Raw genomic sequence first — 22648 nt, forward strand, 5'->3', positions numbered from 1 at the left:
TACCACAGTTTGAATATCCTTCGTCCATTATTTTTGTTTCTAGAAAAAGATAGATCAAAAACCACTGTACAATATTCGAGAGACAGCCGGTAAACGCCGGCACCGCCCGCCGTGCAAACGTATAAAGTTTGCATTCGATTCACAAACACCGCGTAATTATCCACACACAAAAAACTAAATAAAATCAAATAAAAAATGATCGTTTTCAACAAAAAAGGCACGCGTACATCAAGCGATGGGTCTAGTATTTGGGGAGGGAGGAATTGGGATTGAAAAGGGGTTGAGGGGGGGGGGGAGGGATTGAGAGGAAAAACAAAAACAATCTATCAAAGAGGCACAAAATCTTGTACATCAGAAAAAAAGTCGGAGTCTGTACATCTGTACAGTGAGGCATCAGAGCTCACACAGGCAAGACTGGTTTGTTTGCAATCATTCCGTTCGTTTATGATCATCACCATCCAGTGGGAGCATTATCGATTATTCAAGCCGTTATACCAATGAGTCCAACCGAAGAGGAGGGCAAAGTTAGATAACATTTTGCAAGAACGTTCGTGTCTTAGGAACAGACCAGCGCGATAAGTTCAGATTTATCTTGTTGTGTTTCTTTTTCTGTTTAGTTGATACGAGCATGATAAACAGCATTGGTTGCGGAAATAAGAGTAGACCCTTGATCACATTATTAACGATGGAAGACGGGGTCTTTGAACTAATTGTTTATGCACGCGAATTATGCGAATGGGTACTATTATGCGGCGGCAGTCTCTGTCGACAATTTCCAATCGGAGATCGTGAACGCACCTCGTCTTATAATATTTAAATTGTTTGTTTGTTTATTTTCTTTTTTTTTGTTCATTTTCATTTTCTTCTTCGACCAATGACGCCAAATATATTCTGTTGTGTCTCTGTTTCATCACTGAGCCGGAAGCGATTTTATATTCTGGTTTTTTTCGTTTGTCTGGTTAATTAAGTGTTTCTCAAAATCGCAAGTGCTGGGTTTTTAATTTGGGCAGTATCGTTGCTGCGATGCGCAACAATTTTTCATGATGTAAGGCTGGCGACAGTACTGGAAACCGTAGCGCTGTAGGAAGTCTTGGCAGGACATGGACCCAGCAATCTTGGTTATTCTATCCTCGCATAATTCGTTAACACCTGTGAAAAAAAAAACAAAAAAAATTCCCTCTTATAGTGAATTGTTTCGGAGCAACCAAATTTTTAAGAGGCTTTTACCAGAACTGGAAAATTTGTTGGACACTGGGCTAGGAGCGGCAGTTGTGCGTGATGTTGTTCTTGGTGTAGTGGTCGTTGTGGTAGTAGTGGTGGATGTAGTGGTCGGGCGGAACCTCGTGACGCTAATCGTAGGGCGTGGTGTAGTGACGGCGGTCGTGGCCGGAATTGTCGAAGGTGCCAGTGAAAGCGAAGAGGCCGCAGGCTGGGTGTTGGTCACCTGCGGGTCTACCGACGACGGGGTCGATCGTTTGGTCCAATTGTTCCACCACCTGAATGAAAAAGCAACAAAAGATAATTAATAATGACTTGGCAATTTGGTTTGAAACCGAAGAAAAAAAAGATAAAACGGAGTGTGCCCTTTACCTCGTTGATGGCGTGGAGCTCTTGGAACTTGTGTGCCACCACGGAACGGTCGTAATTAAAGGTTTTGAAGTTGTAGTTGTCGTGGTGGCTGATGTTGTTGCTTTTGCTGTGGTTGTTGTCGCTCTTGTTGTTATCGTTGTCGCTTTGGTAGTGGTCGTCGTTGTTTTGGGGGTAGTAGGATTGAAGACGTGAGCTGTTGAAGCTACTCCTCCAGAATAGAACGGCTTGGCTTCAGTGGCTGCCAAGATGGTGTCAGTTCTTTTCAAGAAGGAATTGAGACCGATGTCCTCGGCATAGTCAGGAATGGCATTTTCATTCTCGACGATGCATCTTCCGTTATTGCAGATCTGAGGAAATCAAGCGGGAAATCCCATAAAGTTAACCGCTTTCTCTCAATCCAAATGAGTAACTTCGGGTTTTTACCTGTCCGTCACCACAAGAAGAGCCTTCTGCTGCCGGTCTGTATGAGACGCAGTAACCAGACGAAGCGTCGAAACAGAACAGCTGAGCGCAGACACGATCGTCTTTCTGTTATTGGGACAGAAAAAAAAAGCATAAATCAAGGTGCTGCACTTATTAATAGTAAAAGCTGCTATAGTGCTTACGAAGCAGGCAGATGTGCCTCGATCCATACGGCACTGGGCATCAAGGCTGAGCAGTTTTCCAGGCAACACACGGGGAAGTACAGCGTCCTCATGAGGGCTGTTGAACAGACAGGTGGCCGTCTCTCCACTGACATTGCGAGAAAAAAGAATAGGGAATTGATTATATCGTCTCACTCGGGTGCCATTTGCTGGCCGGAGGGCCGTAGTAATTGGAATAAGAAGGCAAGAAACAAGCCCTACTTGAGGAAATGGTCGAATTGAGCAATGCTGCAAGAGGACCACTTGAAACCACGGTCAGTATGTCGCAAGTCACTCATGATATAACCGTCTTCCCAGCGGCAGCGCTGAGCGCCAGGTCCTCCCAGGTAACTCGGTGGCGGGGAACCGTCGTGAACAGAGCCCAATCTAAAAAAAAAAAAAAAAAAGGGAAACAATGTCAGCTTGAGTTGACGTGTCTTCTTCTCAAAGCATGTCATTGTAAACTTCCTCTTCCCAGGGCACTAGACTTACAAATGGCCGACTTCGTGAGCAGCGACGATGATGCCGGAGAATCCACCGGTGTCCTCGACGATGGCTACGCTGTTGACTTTCTCGAGACGCTTGTTAACGACACAGGCTCCTCCAACGTAGGCAAATCCTGTATTGGGGGGTATTAGATAATCGTGATGATCAATCTTGAATGCGTCGACGCGGGGGAAACAAAAGAGGATTGCTCCAATGTGGTTGAGGAAATGGATAGAGAAAGGAAGAATGGTGTTGCCGATGCTAGAGCGAGTCACCCCATCAACGACAGACAGCGAAAGAAGATTGAATACCAACTATTTACAAAAAGATAAATACAGGAAGGATTTGAGAAGCTTTTGAGGAGGTTTTTCATGTTTTATTTTGTTGCTTTGTTTAAAGTTTTTTTTTTCTTTTACTTTTTTTTTTTTTTTAAATTACGGACAGCAGAGTGAAGAAGATGCAACAGAAGTGATGTGAACGAAATGATTGAATTGCCGGATGTGTGTATAGAGAACCAAATAGTTTCCAAGCCTAACACATGATTTTTCGGGCTGTGGTCCAATTCCTTGCCGATTGTTAAGAATTCGATGGCAATTGTAAGGTAAAGCTTACCTCGGCTCCGACAACATTTAATATTCTTTTTTTTTCTTTTGAGTCCCTCGAAAAATCAGTAGACTATTCGATGTTGCTGACTCAAAATTCTTTTTAAAAGGAGCAAGAAGATGTGCTGCCGCACTCTCTCTTCGTATGATTCTAATTCTTTTGCAAAGATTAAATTAAACAAAAAAAAAGTAAATAAATAAATAAGTGGAACGGCCAAAAGTGCGTGTGGTTCGAATTGTGTGTCCCAGACAAGTCCGCATAGTTAATCCAAGTGCGTTCAAGAGTAAACACATGTCAAAGAGAAGTACTGTTTCGTCATGCAAAATGGTCAATAAGTGGAAAAAAGTTTCTGATTCGAAAAACACACGTTCAGTACAGTAAAGTAAGAGTAAATGAGTGATGTATAGTGAACGACGTATAGAGTGGACAGGAACATGAAGTGTGTATACAAGTTGGCAAGTCATTCATGCATCAACAGATGCGCCCAAATAAGCGAGTGAAATTCTGCTGTGTTTATTTTCTCTCTGGCCACTAACAAGCGCAGCGGGGCAATTAAATGCTGCCACATCCCTTGCTTTGTACGCAGTGGTTGACGCTGCACATTGCTAACTTTTTTTATTATGATTATTTACTCATGTTTCTCTTTCGTTTTCTCTGCGGGCCCTTTCTCCAGACGTCTTCCCACCACGCTCAACTACTGTCCATTCATCTGCCTTTGAGAAAACAGGTGAATGAGAAGCGTCGAATCATATCTTGTAAAATATGGTTTCGGGAAGGAAACGGGAGAAAGAGATCCGCGCTGAAAGATAAACACTGAAACATATACAATTTGCGAGAGAATTTCACTCACTTTCTTTTGGGGCCATAGTCAAGTACAGTTTGCTTTCATTTCTCTCAAAGTAAAAGTTTGCAAGTCACAGTGGTCTCGACTTACCGGCAGTTCCCCGATTGCAATCGTCCGAAACGAATTCACGTCTACACATGTCCAATCTGGAAGTATAACAATAATGCCAATACGGTTAGCCAAGACAAATTAGTCAGCCTCTGACAGGACAGCTGATCCGACCGTTTTGGATGCAGTCAATTTCTTTATAGTCATAAACACAATTAAAGTTTGTTTTAAAAAAAATTATGTCCGTAAAATTAAGCATTTTGAGTCTTTCAGTTGTCGTTCGTAGAATCCGGAACCTTACAGTAAACGTATAAAAAAGTATCTTCTGTTTTTTTTTTTGTTTTTTTAAAAGAAACTGTCGATAAAATATTTTCTATGGGCTTGATTGTGTAACGGAGCGAAAAATTCGTGATCTTTGTTTTATTTTAGCGCACGACCACCACTCCATCCGCAAAGAGGAGCCGCGCAATCTTTTGGCTTCAAACAAAAGTTCGCTGGAAGCGACCAAGTGGAATGTTTACAGGGTCCCTTCGTGTGGTTTCTTCACCATTCACGGACGGCTCACGTTGGCGATTAGCATTTTTTTTTAGCCTCCCGCGGGCGAGAGGGTTGTTTTAAAAGAAGGAGAGCGAGAGAAAACAAAAAAAAAGCACATCAATGGAAGAGCTGGAGGGATGTTAGTATCGAAAGCGATGGCGGTTAGCTTCGCTAGAAGTTGACTGTATGATGAATGAAGGATTGGACGAACAAATGAGGAAAGCAAGGTAGGGGGCTAAAGCAAAACCTACCGGCGGTGCCGTTTGCACAGCGGCCGCTTTTACGACGTCGGCACATGTCGAACCTGCATATTCGGGTGGCGGAAGGAGTTAAGAACAACGGACAAGAAACGAAACAAATAAACGGCACAAAAAGCTATCGAATTAGAATTTCAAATGTCAAAATGCTCCGTGTGCCATTTCTTTTCGATGGATTTCTCGGCTCGTCCGCGAGCGGACTATCAGACCGAAATTGATTGGTTTAAAAAACTGGACAAACTTTTTTCTTATTTGACGTAAAAACCAATGCTTAGACGTCGCTTGTGCGATCATAGAGTACTTATTATTTTTTTTTTTTTTATCTTAGAAGCCATCGAAAGATGGCTAACTTACTTGGTTATTGCAACGGCGATGTCGTAAACGGGCAAGCGCCTCTCTTGGAACAGGTACTTTCCCATATCAGTCAGAGCGGCTGTCGAGTCGATGGCGTTGCGTCCGACACGGTTCTTCTCGAAATAAGGAGTCGCATCTCGTCCCTGTGGACATAACACATTCAATCACCATTATTTCATGTTCTTTTTTTTTTACAACAGCAGCGACAAGAAAATAGAAAACTGGCACGAAGAGATAAAGATGAAGAGGGGAAAAAAAAAAATGTTTTGCGCACCCTGGAGATGATGATGCCGGCGATGCTGATGCGCACTTTAGGTCCCTTTAGCAACTTGTAGCGGAGGTCGACTCCATTCCAGAAGGAGACGAAATATTTCTTGATCTCAGCGTTGTCGCCGTTGTGCAACCTGTGCAGTCGAGAAAAAGAAAAGGGCGACATTGAAATCCAGTGGGAAAGACTGTCACGTGTCGCAGGGGTGTAGCTAGACGACAGTGCGGACGCGATCGGCAATCGAAAGAGGGACAATGCGACGCCTTTAGGGCGACAAGGCACACGCCCTTACCTGTAGCCGTCGTAGTCGACGATCACGAGAATTTCAGGATAGATGGTCGGCGGAGCGCTGCGCTTCGTACGAGGCATTCGCTGAGACTTCCCCGTTGGAGGCAAGTCCATTTCCATAAACGCTGCATTCCAAGACACACAAAGAGAAGACATTGAAAAATTATAGACATATTAAATGGAATCTAGCGATATTCACTATTCGTTTTTGGTGGCATTTCTTTGGTCTCAATAGCATTGAATGGAGGAGCCAATGAAAGACATCTATAGTATCGTATAGGAAATATAACCATAGAGCTACTTTCTATAGACATTACGACTTGCTTCATTGAAGCATCACGTCCGCTATTGTTCTCAAGTGAGATTTTCTCTCTTATAAGACAGGATGACCATAGTTAAAGCAGCGGCTATGGGTACTTGTACCTCACTATACATCCAAGGCCGGTTCCATCTGGTGTATTAGTTGATTGCTCATTTTCTTTTTAAAATGCGCGTTTTGTTTCGTTTTCCTCGTTCTCTCTCTGAATCCTTTCGCTGTCCAACAGAATCTCCCACAAGAAAAACAAGATCTAATCTATTTCTTCTCTTCCCTCGAGAAAAAAAAATAAATGGAATCCGCCATAAATAAAGAAGAAGATGATCGCCAAATGGGTTAATGATCGGGTCGGATGGACGAGAAAACTACGAAAGCGTTTCGTTCGGAACCCCATTACGATCCTCTTGTATAGACTCATTAAAGCTACATTCTAGCGCTCGTTGAATATCTCGATGGACGACATAACAATAAAGGGGAACAGCATCAAGATAGAAACAAAAAAACACATACCATAATCGTCGTCGGATTGGATAGCGGCGCGCTTGTAAACGACGTGAGAACCAACGCTGTGTTTCAGGTCGTACAGCGAGCGCTTTTTGCGGATTAAGGCATTCTCGGTGTCGTTGGCCGGGGGCAGCGTCGACGGCGGCGACGGGGTCATGAAATCAGCCGAACGGAAATCCTCTTCGTCCATGAACATCTCGTCGTCGTGCGAGCCGCTCTGCAGCTGAACTCCGGCGGATTTCTGTTGCAGTTTGCGATGCTTGACAGGTAGTGGGCGGATGACCAATTCACTCCCGATAGTTCCGTCCTGTAGGATTGATTTAATCAGTGATTTTGTCTTGCTTGCCAGTGATTGTTTTTGGTTTAAGATATTGCAACAAGTGAAGAAAGGAGAAGTCAAGTTCTGCCAAGAATGATGGCTATAGCATGAGAACACAACAAGCGCTGAACTGTCGACGATGGACATAAAAGCAAAATGGTTGCGCGTGATGGACAACTAAGATCAAGAGCCGAGCGCCTAGTTTACGATAATGGCTGGTTACGTCGTCGACAAGCCGCACAAAAGTCGGCGCACGATGCATCCGCATTGCTCGCTTCACTGCTGCTAAATCATTTCTCATCCGCATGCTATTTTTAAAATTATTTAAGAGGCCACAGGATTGGATTGTTTCAGCACGGCCCATACCAGGAAGTGGAGGAATGTTTGTTTTTTTCTACCTTTCTGCCTGTCCGTCTCTCGCCATCTTTTTCCCTATAGCCTGAAACCTGTCGTGTCCTTCGACCTTTGAAACTTCAAGAGCGCAGGTGCTCGGTTAAGGGCGCGCCTCGCTGCGTTCACAGCAACAACCAAAAAATTCAACAGGTGTTTGTCAAGACAAAAATCACGCCAACTGTTGCTTTCCTTCAAACCCTTCTGGTTGCTGTCGCTGCTTATTCCTCAGCTGTGGCTCCTCCTAGATTCATTATTTTAATCAATTAAAATGTATTGCATTTCTCTGTACCTTTCCGGTTCTCTAGAGATTATCCAGCGTTTTCTATTCGACTGTTCCCTTATTTCGTTCCCTCAATACTTCATTTCAATTCTCAGCGAGTGTAATGGATCGAAACAGTTGCGCTTCACTGACGCCGAGTCGTTTGAGACCTTCGCATCCCGTCCTGCCGTTTACCATTCACAATAATCTGGTTACGAGAATATTGGACGCTCTCGAGTCTTGTCGTCGCGGCTCTGCCAAAGAGAAAAGTATCGTTTGAAAAATGGATACTTTGCCTTTCCTTCTTTGCCTCATTCCCTCGTCCCTATTTCTCTCTTATGGGTTCCTACTACTGCTGCCTTGTCTCATTCTCTCCATCTCGCCCGCTTCTCTTCCACTAGGAACCTGACGATCGGAGCTTGCGCGCAGCATGCCGTTCCGAACCTTCAAGGTTCTCTGTCCAAGGAGCAGCCTCGCAGCTCTGTCTATAATGATTTTGTTTTTAAATAAAAGAATTTAGTTGGGTCCCTAAAAAGCCAAGGTCGGACTGGAACGAGAGGATCAATTCCTATGATTTATTTCGTTTTCCTTATCATGTCTCTATGCTTTAGTCCCATTCTTATTAGTTTGTCGACAGTTTTCTCCGGCACTATCCAAGTCGTGCTTAGCCTCTAAAATTGGTCATTTTCTCGGCCGAGGCTCAAGGAAAAACAAAAATAGTTCAACGATTTCGGAATTCGGATGGATTTCCACATCGGCAGCTCAAGGTCTCTTTTTTTCCACTCATGACCAAGCTCATGACCGAAATTTCTCCGGCCAAACCGCTTCTTTCTCTATCGGCTCTATAACGGCGGTGGTCGATGGCGGTGGTGGTCGCCGGTGGGCGAACTCGTTTTCCATCGTATTTAAGCTTTGGTTATCGAAACACCACTCCTTATAGACGCAATTTGCAAAAGTCCACTTATTTTGGCGTAAAACGAACGTCGGTTTTTCTTTTAGCGGGTTAAAGCTAATTTGAATTTGAATTAGAGTTAAAACCATCAATAGTGTTACCAAAATGAGGGCGTCATCTTCGGCGTCGTGGTTGACTAGCACCGCTGCCATCGTGTCCTCATCCTGGTAGACGGTACCGACATCATCGTCCTTGGTGAAGCAACAGCCAGCACATAAAGAAGAATACAAATAAAACAAGAAGATTCAAGTTAGGAACAAGTTTGAAATATCGTCCGGCAACTCGTCGCTGACATTCCCCGATTTCGGTCATTATTAGCTAGAACGATTGGCATTCATGATCGCACGGAGTTGTTTTTATTCCAATCGTAAAAGACTAAAATAGAGGAGGAAAAACAAAAAAACAAACCAACCGACGAAACTACGCAACCGGTTTCAACGACGACAATTTAAGCCAGTAATGCTACCATAAAAAATCATCAAGGAGAATCACAAAAAAAAGAGAGGGGCAGACTGAAAACATGAACTTAATTTCCCACTGTGAGTGATTCATTCGACTTCTGGCCGACAGGGACAAGAAAAGGTCAACAAGCGTCGAAAGGTTTTCTGCTTCTTCTTCTTCTTTTCATATCACTGCCGGGGTTATAATGTACGCAGTTTATGTGGTGGCCGACAAGTCGTAATGGAGAAGCACCTTGAAAGGCAGAAGAATGCACCAGCAGCAGCAAGTCAATATAAGTTGGTATAGAAATCAAAATGTAAACACAAACATATACTGTGTGTACCCTGTATGTATATAGATTCTCATATAACCGAAACTGAGAATCCGGCTCGTGCCAAATGTTATTTGGTTTTTACTTTTTAGTGCGGTATAGCTCCTTGGATGACGCGCAACTTATTGTTCGAGAAGCTCGCGGAGCAAAGAAAAATAACAGCAACAACAAGAGGGCTATTCAAACTCTGGATGACCCTTAGGCAACAAGATTGGATGATTGGGCGAAAGAGCGTCGCCTATAAGGAGATGAGAGAATGAAGCTCATTCCAAACAAGGGGATTCAGTTGAAAGGAAAGTGATTGGCTTCTTCTTTTAACCACCCAGCACAAAAGCAAACAAATCTTTTTGAATTCAGTTCCAACAAAAATGTTGGACGAGCAGTTAGGGAGAATCTATGATTTGTTAAAAAAAAAGGCAATGCGAAAGTGAAGGGGAATCCGAGATGCTGTGCGTACTTGACGCTCTCAATCCGACAGCCTTTACGAACCCGTTGTCTGCGTGGGCAACGCTGGACCGAAGAAAGTGCTCGTTCAAATAAGCGAAAGACAAGAAAGAAAAAAAAACAACAAAAACTCAAACTTGGAAAGTTGTCGTTTCGTGCCCACCAGTCCACCGCTACAGGAGGTAAAAGGGAAGAGAAAAGACTGGAAGAGTAAAAGTCATTTGCAACCGTGTCTAAGAGACGAACTATAAAGAGCTCTGCAGCTCTGCTGTGGGACTGAAGAAGAAGTCTGACGGGATAAAAGACTAAAAAGAGAAGGGAAAGAAGATCGAAGCATCGCGGAGAGAAAGAGAAAAGAAGGGATCGAAAATAAACAAGAATCAGGTAAAATTCTGTCACTCTGACGTACGTTTTGTTCGTCAAGTTGACGGATGATCGAATAGTCTTTGCGCGACTCGACAGATTTGTACAGGCGATAGAAGCCTCACTGCCCAGCATTCAAAAGAACCAAAAAAACCAGTGAAAGTGAAAAGAAAAAAATAAAAAAATAAAAGGAAAAACTCTCACTCAAATTTGAAATGACAATCCTGACCCAGTTTAGTTTTTCTTTTTTTTTTCCCCTTCTCTCTCTCTTTTCTCTTTTCTTTGTGTCGCCCTATTCTTCTCGTTAATACCCACGTCAAAGTTGAATTTACCTGGCAAAGGCACGTTCACTCTCAACCGGTACCGGTAGCATCCCTTTAACCACAATGATGTATTTCGTCACCTCGCCGTTAGATTCTTTCGCCGTATTTGGGATGAATAGAACCCAAAGGCTTGACGCATCGCGCAAATAACTTCATCCCTCATCTTGCGCATTTCACGTCGTTTCTAATTTTCTCATCCAAGGCAGTCGGCAATCAATTGTGGAGCGTGGCGCACATATTTCACAACATCTTCAGTTTAATTCTTTTTGTATCCATTAAAACGTTTTATGTGGCTATTGTTTGTGGCCGTTTCTCCCTTCTCTTTTTTGTCTGTGCGTTTGTATAAATTCTTCTTTACCGTCTCCCGACTTATTTCCTCGGCCGTCAATTTTTTTTTTCTCTCTGAAACCATTCACCGCATTTGAATATAGTGTTGAGCTCTTTACATCATTCTTCTTGTTCCTCTAGGCACCTGGCTCACTGGCTGACGTCATTCGTTCAGTGTCGTGAACGGTGAAAGTCCCGACCATCCCCTGATTTTCAGTCTCAGCAGGGCGCATTCATAACTAGAGCAAAGCGTCGTCGGAAAATATTTAACGCGCAAAAATGAAACCAAAAAGAAATGATGACGGGGCAATTTCCAAATCAAGATCAAGAACCCGGATACGATGAAACATTAAACGATGACGAATTATACACAAAACGAGACGAAAAACACTTGCGGCTTGTTATCGATTCCGGAGAGAACCTTCTCGAGGGTTCAAGTTTCTTTTATTAGTTATTTTTTGTTTGATGTCTTGATTCTATAATTTCGGTTTCTTTTGAAACAATCGATCAGTCTGTCCTGGTCGTGCCAAGTTTGTCGACATTTTGAAAGTGGACAAAAAAGCTAGAGCAGAGGCGCTTTTGGGCGACGGAATGTCTCCTCATTCAAACCAGGGTAAAGCGTAATAATGCTCAATATACATTTCATACATTGGCCGGGTTTTGACGTTGCCGCGGAAAAATTATGGGGCCTCGCCCTGTGAGCCTGAGAGAGAGCCAAAGGGCGAGGCGAGGTCTTCGTGCGGCCTTGTTGCTTCAACGCTTTAACAACGGCCAAGTTTTTTTCCTTTTTAAAAAAATCTATACGGACACACTCGTTTAAAGAAAACTGTAAACGTAAATGAGTCGTGTCTCGTGCAGGAAAAAAAAGCGCAGGTTGCTCTACATGAAAAAGGAAAGGAAAGAGAGGAAAAAAACAAAGACGTTAATTTGGTTAACTTTCGTTTTCACGTATGAATAACGAAATTATACGAAGGAGAGATAAAGAGACCGTCTAGCCAGGCTAGACGGACACAAGAAAGAAGTGGACCGTCACCAACCTTTCACCTTTTAGCTTGAGGCTAACGTGATGATCAGACTGCAACCCTGCTAGACATACAGCCAGATTATCGATATAAAATATCAGATTATATGAAAATGGGAAAAGTGGTTTGTTGCTGCTTTTTCCTTCTTATCTCATGTCCTGCTGTAACCAGCCCAGCCACTGTATAGAATGTACAGACCCATGTTTCTCCGGGTTCCCATTTTAGTTTTGTTTTGGATCTGCTCTGGTTTCCCATAGCTACCAAAGCGGCTGAGCATAGGAGAGCTGTCCAGCTCGTTATCTTTTTTAGAAACGACTAGCAAGAGCTGCAGCAGAGTCAGACCACGCTTTCGCTTTTTCTTTTCCTGAATTATTAGGTGGCGGTTTTGTTGTTGCTTCCTTTCTTCCCGCAGAACATGTAAGACAACAGAAAAGTCGTCAGAACAACTCTTTCTTCCTTCTCCAGTTTTCCCAGTTTTCCTGAAAAAAAAAAACCTACCGGCAGTACCCCCTTAGCACATATCCCCTTAGCAATTTTATCGTCAATTCCACCCCCAACGAATGTTTACGAGGTTGACCTTAGTTTTGAGCGAATATTAATGAAGCGTGCGCTTTTTAAGAAGTTCTAAAAGCCTTCGAGGTCAAATTCCGCCTGATATCTGGCGCAAAAAAATGAGAAATCTAAGGAAAGAGAAGAATGAAAAGCTGCAATTTAAGGGCACGCCCAAACGAAATCGAAACGGATTTTTCCGCACTCAATCACCGACACCAAGTACGGTAGGTAGCCTTGGAAAAGCATTAGGAACACAAATCGCATTGAGTACGCGGAAGCTGGGCGTTGGGTCGTTAAATTTCAACACTTTATTGCTCGTGGCCTGCGCTGTGGATTATCATTTTAGACGAGGTAAAAAAGCTGTCGAACTTTCTTATCTCTTCATCGCATCAATCAGTGACAAACAATAGAGAGACTGATTGGGAACACTAGCATATTTAGATATAAAGCCAGCAACCATTTGTCTTCGTGACTTGGTCATTGCCCAGCTGATCGAAATTCGATTTGATTTGTTGCGTATATCAACGCGATGAGGAAACCGAGTAAGAAAAAAAGAAAAGAAAACCCAAGGGGGCACCAGAGTCTGCAACAACGACCAAGCTCGTGGTAGAAAGTTGGGTTTTTTGGACATTGACGGGGGTCCCCGCGTGTCCGGCACATAATTTTCATTTCGGACCCAGATCACGCGTTTCAGCTAGATACTTTCACTCGAGTCCAGTCCAGTCCATGATGGGTGGCGCGTACAATATCTCATCAATATCACACAGCGAGCCTGCACATTGTTTTCTCTCTAATGCACGACAAGTCGGCAGTCACGCTGTCGAAACAAATGATTATCACACTAATCAGCGTTGATTACGGCGCTGTGGTGCGACTGTAGAATGCAAATCGTTTGATCCCTATGTATGATGTATGACTTGGAGGAAGGTCATAGGGACCAAGTATTCTATAAGTGGGCTGCTGCCTAAGTGGTCCCTTTTCCCATTAAAATAAACACAGTAATTCAATCTTACCTGAGGCAGCTCTTCCAGAGTGATTCCTCCAAATTGGGTAGAACCCGTTCGGTTCCCACCAAATTCATCGGTGGATGGAGAATCGGCCACCCAAACTCGAACCTTGTTGCCACCACGAAGCAGCTGTTCGTTTCGTTCCAATCGCAAGTTATATCTGTTTTACCCAAGATAAACAAGATTATAATGTTTGACTGATTGCTTCATTTGGAAATGAGTTTATAGGTATTCTTCCTATACGATTGAGGATAGGGGTCTACTTTTCAAATGTGACTTACCGTGTGCCGAATGCAGATAAATCGACGTGGCGGATATCCCGCTCAGCGTCGCGCCGTACTCTCGATCGCAAATTGATGACTTCATATGTTGGTACTGGAAATACAGAAAGAAAGAAAAAAAAAACGTGTTAAAATCGGCGGAAATCCAGAAAAACTCCACGTTATCGAATTGGTTACGTAAAAATATTATGTGATGCAACTGTTACAACAATTTCAAAAGGGCGGGTTTCACAGCCTAGATTTATGTTCTACCTTGGTCGTGAGAGTCGACGTGAAATACCCGCCGCAGTTCGTCGGGCGTCATGTCATGGTGAACCTGTAATATAAAAATAAATTGTGTTTTTTTATTAAGTCTTTTTTTTTTCCTTTTGTTGGAAATTTTATTTGTTATTTTTGGTTGCTGTTCAGTGCAGGGTTTGCGCCCCACCAAAAAAGGCATTTCGAAAATAAAGGAACAAAACCGCAAGACAGGTCATTCAAAACAAATATAACATAACGCGCAAGAGGATATGGAAACAAGTCGAGGCCATAACTACCATACTTGCGCTGTTGTGTCGTGCACGCGCATACAAAACCTTTTCTTCCTCCATATAAGAATTTTGGCCGTTTTACGAGTCAATTTTCACAAGATAAAACGAGACAAATTTCATAAAGTAGCCTGCAGTACAATGGAAAGGGAGTCAGCTACTTTCTCGCACTGGTTTTGTGCCATTGTCGTCCTTTCTATCGCGGATACTTGATACACCTATCATTCTGAAGACTTGTAAGTCATTCATCGGCTCTAGAGCTCACACGCGGAGGCCATACAGTCGATGGGGCTTGTTGGATGTGAGCCCAACGGGGCTCTCATGAAGGAAAGGACAGTTCTTTAATAAGAAATTCCACTAAATCAAATGAAGAAGAAGTCTACTACAAGGGAAAATGACGATGAAAGTGCCTGGTCGGCAAGTCCGCTTTCGCTATTGGTCTCGACCAGCCTCGAGCCTTTGCGTTTTATTTTTTTGCTGTACGATGCGGTTTAGTCTTTCCAAAAAAATGCAATCGTCGTCGCTTTGAATGTTCACGTAGGTGTCTTTCTCTCCTTACGATCCTGGCTTATGTCTATTCGCACAGTCCCAATACGTAATAAGCGAGGGCCCGGCGAGTAAAGCACTTTGCGCCGATCTCTCTCTCTCTCTCTCTCTCTCTCTCTCTCTCTCTCTCCCCGAGCACGAATTTTCGGGCAGGCAAGGAAAAAGAAAAACAACATGTGAAGAAAAGAGCTCGTTCATGCATTATGTATGGACTGTAATATAACGACTTGGCATTCGGAACGAAGAAGAAGAAGAAAAATAAAAGCCGGTTATTCACGAAGCGAGAGAATCAAAACTCGCAAAGCGAGGCTATACACACATCGGCAGCAGAACCTTGAGCAACTCTGCACGTCTCTGTTTGTCTGTACGGTGCTGTGAGATAGCCTACGACGAGTTCTTTGTGTCTACAGCAGCGCCTGCAAGGTCGGGCTGTCCAGTTTTTCCCACCGATAAAGCATAAAAAATGGAAGATCGTAATCCTATTCATACGATGACATTGGCCAAAGATTCTGATAGCGGCCGGAGGTCTAAGAGGTTCGGACCGCAAACGTACTGCAGGTCTCTCTATCTAAGGATAAACTCACGACGGGGTTACTCAGTGTGTACCGGTATACGGGTTATACATTGGAATTATCCTGTACAGTCAGTCAAGTGACAGCGAAAATGGCCTCCTCTTTTCCTATACTGTAAATCATATGGCGCGATGGTCTAGACGTCGACATCACAACCGAAATGCAATCAGCACAACCCTGCTGTTGCCTGATGATGTAGATATTGGTTGTGTAAGCAGGTAAACAAAGTGGGTCGCCTTATTACTACACCCAACGCTTGCGCAACGGTCATTAGTTTAGATGCCGTTTCTTTCTGCTGTATGGTAATCACATCGCTCCAGTTTATTTACACCCACCTAGTATATACAGCTCTACCCTGAAACCTTCCTTTCGACGGAGAAAAAAGAAATATATATTATAATAAACAAAAAGGCAGCGGGAAAAAAAAAAGAAAAACAAAAAAAAAACATATCAAAAACAAATATAGGACATGCGTAGTGGAAAATGAGACGCTCCAGAGCGGGGCATGTGTGTTCTATTCTTGCTGTTGTTTTTTTTTTCCTTCCTCCTTTCTACAAGACAGAAACACCAATAGGAGAAAGAACAAAACAAAAAGAAAAAAAAAATCCAGAGTGGACGGTTACGCTTGGTTGGTATGTAGTAAGACAGTCGTACCACCAGTCTGTCCGAACTTGAGTCCAAAAAAACATAAACGAGGGCTACTAAGAAATCGGGAAGACTCCCTTTAACTATTATTGCTATTATTGTTACGATGATGATTATCATTACTATTACTATTCTCTATCTAGTTGTGCATGACTGCAAGTGTGGATGATGGCACCTTAAAACTCCAGGTGCAGATGGCTTTGGTGCTGTTGGACAACGACTCGATTGGCGCTTTTTGTCGCTCAGGCGTAGCACACGATATGTATAACGACCGTTTTATAAATAGGCAATTGCCTTTCGTTTCGTTTCGTTTTGTTTCCCTTGATCACGGTCCGGTTCATTACTGGCAGATTGGCGTCGAAAGAGGTCGGCTGCCGGTCTATCCCTGGACTTTGTTCAGCCAAGCGGAGCTGTTCTCGGAATATCGTTCGTTTCCAGAAAGGCTCGAATCGCACGCGCCTATATCGCCGGCGAGCAGCTGTTGCGCCTGCAGGAGATCCATGTCGCACACGAGCTCTCCCGCTGGCGTGTAAACATAACCTCGATCTTCTCCTCTCCTACATTTTCCTCCACATGACTGTTATTACTCCCCCCCCCCCCCCCCTCTTTCAGTTAACTTCTTTTCTATGCCTTTTTCTGCTCCGCTCTGATATGATTACGTCTTATCCGTTCGATAAGAGGAGAAAGCGCACAGACGAAATGACGCAGGGCGTTTTCTCCTTCAATGAACGGACAGTATTGATGATGACACTGCCCTACTGCCGCCGTTTATTGCCCTGATTGTCTCTAAGCCTGGCACAACATGCAGAACTTTCAATGGAGGAATCGGTTAGAGGAATAAAAATAATTTTATGCATACAAGAACCAACCGGTACTGTATGTGGTCTATAATAAAAACAAAGCCGTATATAACGTTAAAAAAATAACAAATAGACAATGCGACAAAATCGAACGATGTGAAAGTTTTTTTTTTTTCTGTTGAGCCCTTCCCCAAGTCTGAACATATATCGATTGCTTGGTAGTTCCTGTTCTTCCTGTTGTGCCTGTAAGTTTCGTTGATTTGCCAACGAAAGGCCGGAAAGCCAGCGAATTGCCTTCCGAGTCAACCGACACTGAGCAACGGAGAAAGCTCGATTTGGGCCAGCTTGCTGGCATGTTACGTTGCATATGTTGACCGGCGAACGGCAGCTAGTCCCTACCGGTCTTTCTCCCTGCCCCATGCCTTTGTCGGATCAATCAAAATCCATCGGCTTGACCTACTAGACTTGCTTTATGTCGGGCGGCACTATTCAAGGCGCGCGGGGATTCAGGTCTCCAATCAAACGAGCAAAATGCCACTCGGCCGATGATGAAACGAGTGCTATTATTATACCACTCGACCTCGACTTGTGTGCTGTGCAGACGAGGAGCCGAGGAATTAATCCGTGAAAAATTTAACTGTCTCACGAAAAAAATGGAATAAGAAAGCAGAAATAACTACCGGATTACAAGACAAGTGTGCGGTTATCCTTTATTTAGAATTGCACCCTGAGAATAAATAGGGAAGCGTCCTGTGTGAATAGAAAACGGATGAAAAATAGCCAAAAGTCTTTGAAGCGTTTCGGTGCGGGCGATGATGTAGGCGCTTATGCTTTCTGCCAAAGACGTTGTCTGGCAGCAAGTCGACACGTTAGAGAAGAAGAAAGCCGCCCGTTTTGCATCGTCGCGCTTTAACCGTCCCATCTATCAAGCGGCAAAAAAGCGCGTGCTGCCCAACATCTAATAATGTTTTCCTTGTATTCCTATGATGCTCTCTCTTTACAGTCTGTCTTTCTCTCATCTCTCTCTCTCTTTTATTTCGTTGGCTCGTTTCCTTACTGCTTCCTCTTGTGCGCTCCTGCGCCATCCGCAACAATGTCAGAAGGTTTTTTTTATTGATGACAGACGGTACTTTTCAATGATCTGCGCTTTGTCAGAATGGCTTTCAGAGATTTTTTTTTTTTTTTTGGTTGCCGGTCGTCCTCGCTTACCTACGCTGGAACCTTTCAACTCCGCACCTCGGCCGCCGACTCCATTAGCGCTTCTTGATTTGTATTTTTGTTTTCTTTTTCCGGATTCGGAAGACCTCCACAGAAATCACCGGTCGTTGTCATTCCCCCTCTCTCATTTCCTCATACTTAAAATATCGTATATCATTTGAATAATAGCCGCTGGGAGAGGAGAGGACACTGGGGCCAGCCCTGTACGCTGGTTGTGCGCACCCATAGCGAGCGAGCGGTCTCTATAGACGCTGGCGACGGCCAGTCAAATTGTACAACAGGACTTGAGAAAAGGCGGATGAAGTAAGCCAAGGTGAGACGAGGCTAAAGGCGGATGCGAAACTGTAGGTGGGCTCTCCCCCGGCAGGTGGCCGTATATCGATCCACAGTGATTTGTACAGTCGCGACAAAGTCAATGCGGCTCGATGACACACAGTTATCTCGCAATAATAGATATCGACGACCCTTTTATCGTTAGCTTTTTTTTATCGACACTATAATACGGATAGATAGATACAGCCGGAAGAAAGAAAAAAAAAACAGCTGTGTGTCATAGATCTACGGGTGACCATATTGTCGTGACTAGCCAATAAGAAGAAGAAAAAGATACAACAAGGCAAACCGAATCCTCTGAAGAAAAAAAAAATGAGAACTTACTTGATTATTGGCAGCGGAGAAGGGCAACTGGACTGTGGCAAGGTAGAGGAAAGCCACAGCGAGATAAATCCTGGTGTAAGACATGATTCTAACGGGATACGGAGGGGTAAATATGGCAGCAGCAACAGTAACAGTAGAAAACAATTCCCTGGCGTTGTCCTCAATCAAAGGCGCAAAGGCAGACGCAGAGAAAGGCTATAAAAGAAAATGAGAAAGAACAAATAAAGAAACAAATCAATACACAAAAAAAAGAAAATCGGCGAAAATCATTAGTTATTATTACGGCTGAAACAACAGGGAGAACTTTATTGGTTGCTCGGTGTAGGTGGCAACAGCCGTATATATATATACGCGCAAAGTAATCATTGGCTTTCACTTTCGTGTTTATAAGTTTAGAAACTCGTGCGAATTTGACCGAAGAACGCTTGGAAAGAGATTCTCTGCTTCAATGACCATTTTTTATGTGTTTGCGTGTGTGTACAATTTTTTTTTGTTTTTTTTTGTTTGGCGTTTGACCACACGTACGTGTGTGTGTGTTCAGTTACTCACGGCCGTGGGGCTGTCCTATTTACTTCAAAGCGAATGGGTGGACCCAAGTGGATCGCGTCTTGTATATACACAGCACAACGCGTTTCAAACAATTCCCGCCTTCTTTTTATTTTCTTTTTCACAAGTCCGTAAGGGAAAGAGAGAAGAATAAGAAGAAGATGGAGAGAGAAAGAAGAAGAAGAAAAAAGGGATTTTCACTCGAGGAGAAAGCCAAGATGAAAGACGATGATCATCTGTCCATTTGTCCGCTTCGTCTCCCAGGCTTTACCTCTCTCTTCTTCTTGGAGCTTCTTCATCATCATCATCATCAACTTTTTTTCATTTTCTTGTTGCTGGCGTCGTCGGGCTTTCTCTACGAAATCTCTTTGCGCTCATCCATTTTGAACGCTCGATTATAAACTTGCTGTGATGGCCAGCTTTTTCCGTGTTGGGGGGCAGCTGCCGGATGGTGATGGTTCGGACACACCTGCCCGAGGCCACTCCCGCGGAAACGCTATTCTCGTCGCCCGTTAACTCTCCACTTCATCTTTTCTGTCAGCGTCTCTGGTTCTCGTTGAGTGTGCGAGGATTCCATTCAACCGCTGCTGTACGATTTGTAAATATTATGGTGGCCGTGGTTTCCTCATTTCCCTTCGTCTCCGTGTTGTCTTTAATTAGACCAATGAGGTACATTAAACACCTTATTTGGTCAAATGGAAGTGGTTCCGCACTGCGAACAGTGGCGGGGAGTTCAAATTATTCGAAAATTGGCCGGAGAAAAAGTAGGTAAATTTGAGTTTCGTATCCGGGCACTAAAATAGAAAAGTTTTGCTCGAAGAAATCGAAACGCCGAAATACTCACGGTTGGAAAAATACCGAGGAGGAAGTGAAAAAGACGGAAACAAATTGTGTACATTGAATAGAAAACTTGAAATCAAAATGCTATGGAAACCAAGTGGCGCGGAAAATAGAGAGGTTGACGAAAACGAGGCACTGATGACTCACAGTGTAAGCAAATTGCGTGTAAGAATAAACATGCGTGTTTGTAGGCGACACGCTTGCGACATTTAGCATCCCATACTTTGAGCTCAACTCCCGTGAAGGTTGAAGAAGACGCTGCCGACCGTTTTGGATGCTGCAAACAATTTATTTATTTATACCAGAAAAGGTTCACGTCCTCGATTAAATATACAGCATCAACGCGATGCCAGCAGTGAAGGAAAAAAGGGGCTACCACCCGAGTTATTTTTCTTTTGCTGCTCAAGATTTTTCTTTTTTCTTTTTCTTCTTCTTCTTCTTGAGAGAAAAGAGTCTGAGACCCTCCGGACTAAAAGCGTTTTCTCTATTTCTTTATTTTATTTCTCTCTCGGTGGGACGTCGTCTCATTCCGGTCATCTCGACCAAAGCGTATTCTTTTTGGGTGGGAACATCACGTCCATCAGCTGTAAATCACTCGATTATAACGACGGCTATTTATTCGTTTCTGATTTTTAATGTCGGCCGTATAAAAGGCGAACGACGCAAAAGGATTAGAGCGAATTGCCAGCAGATAGTTTTGAAAAATTTTAACTGTTTTAAGAGCAATCATTATTGGCCTCAATCTGTTTGTCTGATGGCGAGGTTTGGTCTTGACTTTTTTCGAGCTGACGCAACGTATAGAAAATGGGCGTTGATTGAGGTAAGGTGTTCCCGGTCAAGTGTGTATAGAGTTTGTGACTTTTTTTTTAAATTATTTTCCTTATAGAAGAGAATGTACTAAGAATAATATTGGTCGTTACCTGAAGGCAGGAGGTGGTGGTGGTGACGTTTCAACGGCGGCTCCTCGCGGCTCTGAACAAATTAATTCCACGCCAAATTGCACAAAAGTGAGACGCCAAGTCGAGGGAGAAAGTCGCTTGGGCCTTGTTGTCTTGGCGATCGAATTCGGTGCAGATTCAGGTAGACGGCAGCCGTGTTGAGAGAGCTGAAATTTTGTCAAAAATTCGCACTTCTATGTCAAATCAAATCGAAAGCGAACGGCAACAAACGAAATTCTCTACAAAGACGCAAAAAGCATTGGTGGTGTTGCCGATGAATCGATAAGAAAGCACTGTCGCAGAAGGTTCATTTTTTCTTTCTTTCTTTTTTTTTTCAATTTGAAACTCGTCAAAGGAAACGAACAAGCGAACAACAACAAACAGAAATGGAAGCGATCGAGTCACTCGGCAAATGGGCGGACGGCACTTTCTTCCTATTTGGTTTCTCTCTCTCTCTCTCTCTCTCTCCCTTTTCGAGTTCTTTGATGGAAAAAAACAGCCACGAATAACTAAAAATCCGGTCACTCGTTGGTGGTGGAATCAAAAAGTGAGAGAGCGCGCGCGCGCTCGGAAAGGAAGAAACAACAACAACAATAACAACAACTACAACAGCGATGCGGTGGTGTGTGGGGCTTCAAAGTTAGAAAAGTGGTACGAAGGAGGTTGGTCGGACTGGCAGGAGGGGAAACAAAAAGTCTGAGGAGCACCTGTTGACGCGGCCACGGCCAGAGCCTCTCTGAGCTCCAAGTGGCCGCAACAGGTGGAAGTCTTAAAGGCAAACAGCCATGGGAAAGGTGGATGGGTGGGGAGGGAAAAGACGTAGGAGGAGGAAAAAGTAGGAGGGAAGAGAGAGCCGGAGCGAGGCGCTGCTGTTGCCGTTGCTGCCGCTGCTTCTGGTGGCTTTCAGTGTTGGCGCTGTCGCTGGCTCTGTTGGGTCCTTGAATTTCTTTGGAGGAAAAAATAAAAAACTAAACAAAAATTCTCTCTTTTTTTTCTCTCTTTTTCTTTCTGTGTCTGTATGTACTCTATCTATCTGGCTATCTAGCGATCCCTCTATTTATCTCTCTCGTTTTCGACAGACGCAAAAGAGGATGATATTCGTTGTTGTTCTTCTTCTTCTTGGTACGTTTGAAAAAAAGCAAGCTCACGAAAAAACTTCGCCTCTTTCTCTAGATACCCTTAAAGTATAAAATGTAGGCTATATATACCTGGTCGCGCGGGTTACTCACCATCTGACCGCTATTGACTGTATATGTACACCTCTCTGTCCTCCCTGTCCTCTCTGATTGGCATCGCCCAAGACGTGTGTGTGTCCTGCCTGTATTTCTTTTCTTCCTCTGTTCCCTTTTTTTCACGAGGTTCTTCTCCGACTTTTTAACGTCGACAACCATCCCAAGGGTTACAAAGTATACACGAGACCGGGTAAAGAAAAAAAAAAAACAAAAAAAACATAAGAGAAGGGGAGAGTCGGCCCAGTGCTTTGTTTAATAGACACAAACGTTCGGGAATGGTGAGGCCAGAGAGAGCCAGTCTTAATAACTCCCAATAACTCTCGAGTGGAGCTCGGAGCTGGCCTTGAATGCTACTACAGTGCTGCTCAACACCTGTCCAGCATGTCAGACGACCA

General features: G+C 43.7%; 1 protein-coding gene across 2 annotated transcripts; it reads right to left on the reverse strand.

The window, feature by feature from the left end:
• Positions 1-8: 8 nt before the first annotated feature.
• LOC124188349 (A disintegrin and metalloproteinase with thrombospondin motifs 18-like) lies at positions 9-21793 on the reverse strand. Of its 2 annotated transcripts, none has more exons than XM_046580910.1 (18): positions 21004-21793; positions 18698-18892; positions 13985-14048; positions 13733-13826; positions 13458-13611; positions 8743-8832; positions 6725-7025; positions 5903-6023; positions 5617-5746; positions 5343-5485; positions 4237-4292; positions 2706-2832; positions 2436-2600; positions 2196-2322; positions 2014-2118; positions 1591-1937; positions 1228-1496; positions 9-1149 (listed from the first exon to the last, which is right to left on the reverse strand). In XM_046580910.1, the coding sequence occupies exons 2-18, from the start codon at positions 18779-18781 to the stop codon at positions 998-1000; spliced, it is 2529 nt and encodes an 842-aa protein (XP_046436866.1). In that variant the 5' UTR covers positions 18782-18892; positions 21004-21793; the 3' UTR covers positions 9-997. The 2 variants fall into 2 exon arrangements, with proteins under 2 accessions (XP_046436866.1, XP_046436867.1); XM_046580911.1 differs by lacking the exon at positions 4237-4292 and adding an exon at positions 4983-5035 and having other exon boundaries at positions 21004-21774.
• Between the last annotated feature and the right edge of the window lie 855 nt (positions 21794-22648).

The sequence above is a fragment of the Daphnia pulex genome, chromosome 2, assembly GCF_021134715.1.
Source record: "Daphnia pulex isolate KAP4 chromosome 2, ASM2113471v1".
NCBI lineage: Eukaryota > Metazoa > Arthropoda > Branchiopoda > Diplostraca > Daphniidae > Daphnia > Daphnia pulex.

Coding starts and splice junctions, on each gene's coding strand:
- LOC124188349 (XM_046580910.1), bottom strand. CDS start 18,781: ATGTCTTACACCAGGATTTATCTCGCTGTGGCTTTCCTCTACCTTGCC. Junction 13,827..13,984: donor CGTCGACTCTCACGACCAAG/GTAGAACATAAA, acceptor CTGTATTTCCAG/TACCAACATATGAAGTCATC. Junction 5,486..5,616: donor CCGGCATCATCATCTCCAGG/GTGCGCAAAACA, acceptor TTATGTCCACAG/GGACGAGATGCGACTCCTTA.